The sequence below is a fragment of the Conger conger genome, chromosome 4, assembly GCF_963514075.1.
Source record: "Conger conger chromosome 4, fConCon1.1, whole genome shotgun sequence".
Classification (NCBI taxonomy): domain Eukaryota; kingdom Metazoa; phylum Chordata; class Actinopteri; order Anguilliformes; family Congridae; genus Conger; species Conger conger.
In genome coordinates, this window is record NC_083763.1 from 75,307,455 (window position 1) to 75,317,454 (window position 10,000).

Here is a 10,000-nt window from a genome sequence, read left to right on the forward strand (position 1 = left end):
CAGACAGAAAGTGAGAAAAAGAGATACAAAGTGGTAGAGAGACAGAGAGAGAGAACGTGAGAGAGACGGACACAGACAGAAAGAGAGAAAAAGAGGTAGAAAGTGGGAGAGAGACAGAGAGAGAGAGAGAGAGAGAGAACGTGAGAGAGACGGACACACAGACAGACAGAAAGAGAGAAAAAGAGATAGAAAGTGGGAGAGAGAGAGAGAGAGAGAGAGAGAGAGATGCAACTGACTGGCATATACAACACCACGTGTGACCTCCTGCCACAATCGAAAGAAACAATTAGTGGCTCAATTCAGAAATTCATCGCTGTTTAATGAGAATGCATTATTCCGAGCTATTTTCTTTGTATGTCATGTCCGTAAATCGATGTTTCCCCTTGTTGCAAGCGAGAGAGAGAGAGAGAGCGAGAGAGAGAGAGAGAAAGAGAGGGAGAGAGAGAGATGATATTCCATAGTGGTACTCATTTATATTTTCTCCTGTTGCATTCTGGGAAGGGTTGTTAGGGTCGCTGTGAGTCATGTTATGTTCCTTTGACCAATCACAGAATGGATATTGTGACCCCCCCCCCCCCCCCCATCTCACAAAACGAAGGGGCTTTATTAATCTGGGCCACTGCAGTCAATAATTCAACAGCGTTTTGATTGGATGCTGGTTTTAGCGGTGTCGGGAGTGAGCTGGTTCCCCACTGTGTAGTCGGTCATATTGGGGTGACCTTCCTGCAAACACCCTGGGCCCCTGATATCCGCAGCCGCAAGGGGAACGGCAGTCTGCTTTCTGTATTAATGAAGGAATTGCTGGACAAATTGGCCTACTCATTTAAGTTGAAAAATAGTCTGTATATCACATGTACAATACACTGAAGTGGCGGCACGGATGGTGCAGTGGGTAGCAGTGCCGCCTCACAGGAAGGAGGTCCTGGGTTCGAATCCCCGTCGGCCGGGGCCTCTCTGTGCGGATGTTGCATGTTCTCCCCGTGTCTGCGTGGGTTTCCTCCGGGTACTCCGGTTTCCTCCCACAGTCCAAAGACATGCAGATTAGGCTGATTGGAGAGTCTAAATTTGCCGTAGGTATGAGTGTGTGAGTGAATGGTGTGTGTGCCCTTGCGATGGACTGGCAACCTGTCCAGGGTGTATTCCTGCCTTTCGCCCAATGTATGCTGGGATAGGCTCCAGCCCCCGTGCGACCCTGTTCAGGATAAGCGGGTTAAGATGATGGATGGATGGATGGATGGATGGAATACACTGAAGTCCCACACGGGTTAGCCAAGCACAGGGAAAATTGAAACCTTTCAAATCCAGCCCACCATGACTTATTCCTGGGCGTAAAATCCAGGTGTGACCAGCTTGAAATTACCAGCTGTTTCCAAACCTAGCTTGAGCCGGTCAAACCATGTCAAGCTGGAAGCTGCTCTGAACGGGTCAATCCGGCATACCAGCCATGTAAAAATATAGCTTGAGCTGGTTTTCTTTTTTCTTTCAGCAGGAAACCCTTGTGTTACCCTTGTTACCGCCACCCCAGAAACCAAAGAAGTTGAGCGGCTTCTGCTCCGGCCTGCAGACCGCGCTGAACGGAGCCCTCCCGGTCTCACTGGTCTGGGTGGCGGGGAGCGGCTCGGGGCTGGTGATGACCGGAGAATCTGCCTCGTCGTGGGAAAAGGATGAACTGTGACTGCGCACCGAATCAGAGCACTTAATGAAGGCGGCGCGGGGGCCCATTCATCAGCGCTAACGAGCGGGCGAGCGAGCCCGGCCTGGAGAGGCCTGCAGCCTGTCACAGCGGCCTCGGCTGAGGAGGTGGAGGTGGAGGTGGAGGTGGAGGAGGAGGAGGTGGAGGTGGAGGAGGAGGAGGTGGAGGAGGAGGTGGAGGAGGAGGAGGAGGAGGAGGAGGAGGAGTTATTTATGTATGTGCGGAGTTTTTACAGAACATTGTTTGTGGAATAAATGTCTTTTAATAAATGATGGTTGGGCTTGTTCACACAGTGTCTTGTGTCTTGAAAAACGTTTTTCACCCTTGAGGGGTCCCACATTTGTGAGTGCTTGTTCAGCTCACTACATTAACTCCTTCCTGAATGGCTGGCATTTGTATAGCACCTTCATCCAAAGCGCTGTACAGTTGATGCTTCTCATTCATCCATTCACACACACCAATGGCGATTGGCAAGGCACCAACCAGCTTGTCACTTGTCACACTTCCAACACACCCTGGGCGGAATCAAACCGGCAACCCTCCGGCTGCCAGATGAGCACTCTTACATCACGTTGCCCCCAGAGTCCTACACTCTGCCCCTGGTTGTGGCAGATACTAAAGCCACAACACCAAAAATATTAACCAAATATTGGCCAGGTTTGAAATATGGGTCCACTGCCACTGTGCGTTCTTTCAAAATGGCCACTGCCACTGTGCGTTCTTTCAAAATGGCCACTACCACTGTGTGTTCTTTCAAAATGGCCACTACCACTGTGTGTTCTTTCACAATGGCCACTACCACTGTGTGTTCTTTCAAAATGGCCACTACCACTGTGCGTTCTTTCAAAATGGCCACTACCACTGTGTGTTTTTTTCAAAATGGCCACTACCACTGTGTGTTTTTTTCAAAATGGTTTCCCGAAATCTCTGGGAAAAACAGAGCGAGCCGTGAATGTTTCACAGGAGGGCCTTAGCAACTTGCTCGGGGACTGACGTAGCCAGGTGAAATATTTGTCCCCTCTCAGTGACTGATGGAGGACATTTCTCAGCTGAAAAGCGCTGTCCACTTGACTATACGCGCGGGTACGTGTTATTCCCACATGACGGATGTACCAATGCTAAAGTCATTTTCTGTGAACAGCGAGCCCCCAGTCCGTGCTCACACTCCCAGAGCATACCCACCAAAATGCATGTGTCTGGACATGAATCTCTCCTAAGGCTGCCCTTATAGGAGACTGTCCGTGGCCCTGCGTGTGAAAGGCTACCAATGTTAATGATGACTGCACACGCAGACACACACACACACACACATACACACACACACACACACACACACACACACACACACACACACACACACATACACACACACACACACACACATACACATACACACACGCAGACACACACACACACACACACACACATACACACACGCAGACACACACACACACACACACACATACACACACACACACACACACACACTCACACACACACACACACATACACACACACACACACACACACACATACATACACACACACATACACACACACACACACACACACATACACACACACATACACACATACACACACACACACACATACACACACACGCACGCACGCACACACACACACACACACACACATACACACACACACACACACACAGACACACACACACACACAGCACACACACACACACACAGACACCCATACACAGAAACACACACAGACATGCAAACACACACACAGATTGTTACACACACACATATACACACACAGAAACACAAACACACAGATACAGACACACAAACACAGAGACATGCACACACACATGCGTAGACACAGATATGAACACACACACATACACATACACATGCAGGCACACACACATACATACACACGTGTGAACACACACACACACACATGCACACATTCACACAGGTGTGCTTCCAATGTAGTCACCATAAATCCGTGGTGATGTCAGTCACAAAAGGTGTAATGATTCTGAGGCACGACCTCGATAATAAAACACACATACATCTCAGAGGGAATGCCATCAAGCCTTTAATTCATTTTATGCCGTTCAATAAAAGCACAGGAACACCATAAAGGCTGGCCTCCACCCACAGCGGCTATAAAACATATTTTAATCACACACACGAGAGGCAGGGGATGATGACAAGGATAAAGGCTGAACATAATTGAATTATTAAATGCCATTGAAATAATAACACCTCTTCCTACCAATCACTTCACCAGCTGATTTTGCTACTTAACACGCCTTCAACGAGCCAGGGGGGAGACTAATTGGTGAAATCAGCCGGTGTGGTGATCGGTTGGAATGATCGGTTGGAATGCTCTCCATAGCACGTGACTGGGTGCCCCTGTTCTGGAGCGTGTGCTAAATGCACATAATGCAGGCGTCGGGAAATCACGGACCCCGAGGGTCGAGAACTGCTGGTTTTCCACCCTCCCTTTACCTGGGAGTCAGGTGTGTCTACCCTCCCTGTACCCTCCCACTCCCAGGTAAAGGGAGGGTGATCACACCTGACTCCCAGGTAAAGGGAGGGTGAACACACCTGACTCCCAGGTAAAGGGAGGGTGGAACACACCCGACTCCCAGGTAAAGGGAGGGTGGACACACCTGACTCCCAGGTAAAGGGAGGGTGGACACACCTGACTCCCAGGTAAAGGGAGGGTGAACACACCCGACTCCCAGGTAAAGGGAGGGTGATCACACCTGACTCCCAGGTAAAGGGAGGGTGGACACACCTGACTCCCAGGTAAAGGGAGGGTGATCACACCTGACTCCCAGGTAAAGGGAGGGTGGACACACCTGACTCCCAGGTAAAGGGAGGGTGATCACACCTGACTCCCAGGTAAAGGGAGGGTGGACACACCTGACTCCCAGGTAAAGGGAGGGTGGAAAACCTGGGCCACGTTCAGCCCCGACAAAACGTAACAAAGCGTTTATTTAAACAGAAACGGGAGCGGGTTGAACATCCTGGTGGACTGACTGGTCTGCTCCTATGGTGCCTCAGAAGGCGTTCTCCGGCCTTTAAAACATACGCCTACGTCATTACTCATTCGGGCTACACCCCCGACACACACACCCAGCGGGAGCAAACACACCCCACAGCCCGTTGCACACCGTTTGAGGGAAAACATGTTGTTCAACATGTTGTTTTCAGATTGCACTTGTCCCAGGCGGTCTTCACACCTGAGTCCCAGGTAAGGGGGAGGGTGGAAAGGCAGCAGTGCTCTGCCCCACGAGGCCCGGGATTTGAGTTACAGGGGGCCCTGTGTGAATCAAGGGCGAGCACAAAAAGCCACACAACAGACAGAAAGAGAAAAGAAGAGGGGAGGCCCTTAAGCAAGGCCCTTAACCCTGCATTGCTCCAGGGGAGGACTGTCTCCTGCTTAGTCTATTCAACTGTACGTCGCTCTGGATAAAAGCGTCAGCCAAATGACATGAAAAGCGGAGGAGAGGATAGCGGACGACGGAGGGTGTCCGCCGTCGCCGTGGCAGCCCGAAGGGGGGAGGAGCTCTCTCTCCGTCCGTCGCGGAAACGTTCTGGCGACGTTGCCACGACGCTGACGGAGCCCTTCCCGTAGCGCCGTGAGAACGCCTTGCGTTAGCCGGGGCCCCTGAGGGGATGGCTGGGCCGGCCCACAGCGCCCGGGGCCACACAATGAGATCAGACTTTATTGGCTGCCAGAAGCACGGGCCCCTAATTCAGTTTGAGCAGAACAGACGGGCCCTTCTGAAAATAGAAAATATTAAGGCGGGATAAGAGAGACAATGTGATGTTATGTGACAATTGATTGGTTAGCTATAATGTATAAAGACTAGGATACTTCCTACTGTTACTTTGGAATTCTCTGGAAGCTCTGGAAGTTCTCTGGAAGTTCTCTGGAGCACACAGACTCCCCAGATTAATCTGTTTTATTTTAAACTAAAGATTTGTAATGAGCAACTACTGACTCTGAATATTTCTTCAACATCATTGCTGCCAATACAACTTCACCCACGTAAAAGGGACGAGGAGGAAAAGAGACAAAAAATATTTCCTCAACAGCATGCCGGGGACTTCCTTTCTTTATATATATATATATATACATTCATTCATTTATTTATTTACTCTAAACAACTTTATTTATGTATTTACTCTTTCAGGGGGCAGCGGAAATACTAGATGTTTAACTGACGCTGCGGTCTAGTCTGTAATTGAATTGTAGTTGTACGTTTCACTGTAATTGGTAAAAAAAAAAAAAAAAAAAAACAAACAACCTGATTTCCCTCTAGGAAGAGGCTCCTGTATTAAAAATGAATTCTATTTGAGTTAATTTCATTCAACTGAGTAATCCTCATGGACTACGTGGATAGATTCCAACTGAATCCCTGAATTATTGATTTGAAATGCAATTGACATCCATTGTTATTTTCAGTTGTCAATTGGTTTGTGAGATGTTTTTGTGTTTTGTTTTCTGAATTTGTTTTCTGAAATGTTGTTTTGAGCATTTTAATTTGCTTGTGTTTTCTTATTTCTCGGCCACCATACCTGCATAGCCTACTTATGCCACCTACCCAGGTAAGTGCTTATTTATTAAAGAAACATTTATTAAAGCATATATCCCAGGAGATAAAATCAATTTTTCAATGGCGACCTGGCCAAAACAGCAACTATGCAAAAAGCAACTACAGTAAAAAGGTTAATATGCCAGTAATGTAATGTAATGTAACAGTACGGTGACACAAAGAATGTTTGAGTCAACCTATGCAGCCAACAGAACACCAGTCCCCCGAAACCAAAACAGAACACCAGTCCCCCAAAACCAAGAACGAGTTCCCTCTTCGACAGCGGCGGGAAAAAGAAACGACCCTGTCCTTTTAGGACAATATTATTTAGATAACTAAACCTTACCTCATACGACCAATCACACAGAACAGATGATATATTTGTTCATTCTTTATTCAACAGAAAGAAAAGCCAACATGCAGAAGCCTTCTGTGACAATTCACCCGGACTGTTTCCATATGAACTAAGATCATGGATTGCAGACATTGTGGGGTCAGAGGATTTCAAAGTTTTGCAGATAGATATCTATTTTGTGCAGATATGCCGCGCACTTACGCTCAGATAGGCCCACCTGTATGTACAAAGGCAATAAATAATAGTTGTTCTGAAACGTGAATGTAGTACCAAACTACACCACAAGAGGGAACTGACAAACTGATGGAAAGCAGTGCACTTAAACGAGCGTAACTATAAATACTAACAGAATTTTTATAAGCGGTCTCAAACTCAGTGCCTTGGAGGGCCGTGTGTATGCTGGTTTTAATTCCAGCTTCATTATATAATTATATAATTTGCTAAATTAAGGATGTCGATTTGAACGTAATGTATACATATAATTAAAATGTGTTATTTATGTTGTCTAAATAACAACTGTTGCTTTTTTAATGCAGTTAAATTCATTTGGATGAATGAGTAATTGGAATCAATTAAGGCAGTAAATTGGTTGGAATGAAAAGCTGGATGAACACGTGGGAAAATGTCACTGTTCTATGTCACTGCCCTATGCCACTGCTCTATGTCATTGCCCTATGTCACTGTTCTATATCACCACTCTATGTCACTGTTCTATGTCATTGCCCTATGTCACTGTTCTATGTCACCACTCTATGTCACTGTTCTATGTCATTGCCCTATGTCACTGTTCTATGTCACTGCCCTATGTCACTGTTCTATATCACCACTCTATGTCACTGTTCTATGTCACTTCCCTATGTCACTGCTCTATGTCATTGCCCTATGTCACTGTTCTATATCACCACTCTATGTCTCTGTTCTATGTCACCGTCCTATGTCATTGACCTATGCCACTGTTCTATGTCACTTCTCTATGTCACTGCCCTATGTCACTGCTCTATGTCACTGTTCTATGTCACTGCCCTATGTCACTGTTCTATGTCACTGCTCTGTCTGCAGCCATAGCATATACAAATTTCTGGTCATTACATTATTTAGCTAATTAAATAATTAAGGAAAAGCAGCATACACAGGGGGCCCCCAGGACTGAGTTTAGGAACCACTACTGTAGCGCACGGGAGGAGCAAACACCGCGGCCCGCAGGACGTGGAGTTGAGTAGCGCTGCAGACACTGCGGCCCCCAGGACGTGGGGTTGAGTAGCACTGCAGACACTGCAGTACGTGGAGAGTAGTGCTGGTCTAAGGTAGACTAAGGCTATGAGGCCTATTGAGACTGAGCAGAAGGTGACTACAACATCACGGGTGTGCATGTCATGAGGGACAGGAAATTCTCGGATCTATTTTCTTTTGGAAAGACGAGGATAAACCTTTCTCTGTAAACCTAACTGCTTAGAAGAGATAGATCATAATGCAATCCCTTAATGCGCATAACGTGGCTCTCAGATAATGTAAATGTACGGACCAATCGAGCGGAAGACGGCATTTAAACCTTTTTTTTTTTTTTTGGGGGGGGGATAATAAAATGTGAAATAAGAGTCTAGTGTTCTATCTCCAGTGGTGATTGTTACATCAGCATTAGAATGTCCAGTTCTGAACGTTCTATTCCAGGGCTGCCCAATCACAGGCTCTGTAGGGCCGGGAGTGCTCACTCCAACCAATCAGTTCACCTGCTAATTTCACTAATTGGCTCCCGCCTCTGTGGTCGAAGGTATGTTAATTAGTGAAATCGGAAAAACGTTTCGCTACGCCGGACCCCTGGCCCTACACGGCCCATGATTGGACGGCCCTGTTCTATTCACGCGTGTGATCCTACGCCTTAACGGGCCCCTGCAGAAACAGGTGGGGCCCGCCCCTGGCCCATGTCGCTGTGAGCTAACGCCAGTCACTGGGGCCATCGCCCACAGAGGGTGACAACGAGGGCGTGGAGATTGACAGCCTGTGGGGCTGCTGTAGGCAGCTGAAGGCGGCTATCTGCTAACGGCTAAACCGACGCCCCTGTTTATGCAGTTAGTGTGCTAACGTGCTAACAAATCTTTCAATTTCTCTCCCAAAACATATCAAACAATTTTTTTTATTTAAAAAAAAGAAAGATCCATCTCTGTTAGTAAATAAAGCAGTGGAGATTTATGAAAAATATATATATATATATCGATAAGAAAAAAAAAAAAAAAAAGAGTTTTGCTGTCCATTCTTCCAAGGGTTTCAAACAGGAATCCGGCTGTCTGTCCTTTCATCTGTCACTTCAATCGATGCCTTTGGAGTTGAGAATGTCCTTCACCGTCTTCAGGTAGTTTGAGTCCGGATAGCACATGCTGCAACACAGGCAGTAGAACGCAGTGCAATGAGAATAAGAACACTTATAGAAGGGAGAGTCCTAACCTAACTTTATGCTATGCTATGCCATTTTATGCGATGGTATGCTATATTATGCTATGCTATGCTATGCCATTTTATGCGATGGTATGCTATATTATGCTATGCTATACTATGCCATTTTATGTGATGGCATGCTATATTATGCTATGCTATACTATGCCATTTTATGTGATGGTATGTTATGTTATGCTATGTTATGCTATGCTATGCTATGCTACATTAAATCCCAGAAAGTGATGATCCCTTCGACCCCCTCTCTCTCACTCACACACACACACACACACACACACACGCGCACACACACACACACACACACACACGTGCGCACACACACACACACACACACGTGCGCACACACACACACACACACATACACACTCACTCACACACACACACTCACACACACACACTCACACACATACACACACACACACACACACACACACACCCACACACACACACACACACACACACTCACACACACACACACACACACACACACTCACACACACACACACACACACACACACACACACACACACACTCACACACACACACACACACTCACACACACACACACACACACACACACACGTGCGCACACACACACACACACACTCACACACACACACACACACTCACACACATATACACACACACTCACACACACACACTCACACACGCGCACACACTCACACACACACACACACACACACACACACACCTGCTGGGTCCCAAGGTGTCGTCGCGGGTCTTGAGGGGAATGTCGCTCAGGACGACGGCGTCCTGGCCGCTGCTGTCGGTCTGCACGTTGAACAGCATGCGCTGGTCGAAGGCCTTCTTCAGGAGCGTCACCACCTTCTCGCCCTCCTTGTTGTTGGGCAGGAACGCGGTGGTGTTGTTGCCACGGTACGGCTGCCCCGGG

At 47.3% G+C, this 10,000-nt stretch overlaps 1 protein-coding gene across 4 annotated transcripts in view; it reads right to left on the reverse strand.

The window, feature by feature from the left end:
* Nucleotides 1-8,241: 8,241 nt before the first annotated feature.
* Nucleotides 8,242-10,000, reverse strand: part of dtx3la (deltex E3 ubiquitin ligase 3L a) — a 6,743-nt gene continuing 4,984 nt past the window's right edge. For all 4 annotated transcript variants that reach the window (XM_061239201.1, XM_061239200.1, XM_061239198.1 and 1 more), the window contains 2 exons: nt 9,800-10,000; nt 8,242-9,011 (listed from right to left, as the gene is read on the reverse strand). The exon at nt 9,800-10,000 is cut by the window's right edge and continues 14 nt beyond it. In XM_061239201.1, coding sequence (XP_061095185.1) covers nt 8,942-9,011; nt 9,800-10,000 — 271 coding nt within the window. In that variant the 3' untranslated portion in view covers nt 8,242-8,941. The remainder of the gene's footprint in view (nt 9,012-9,799) is intronic.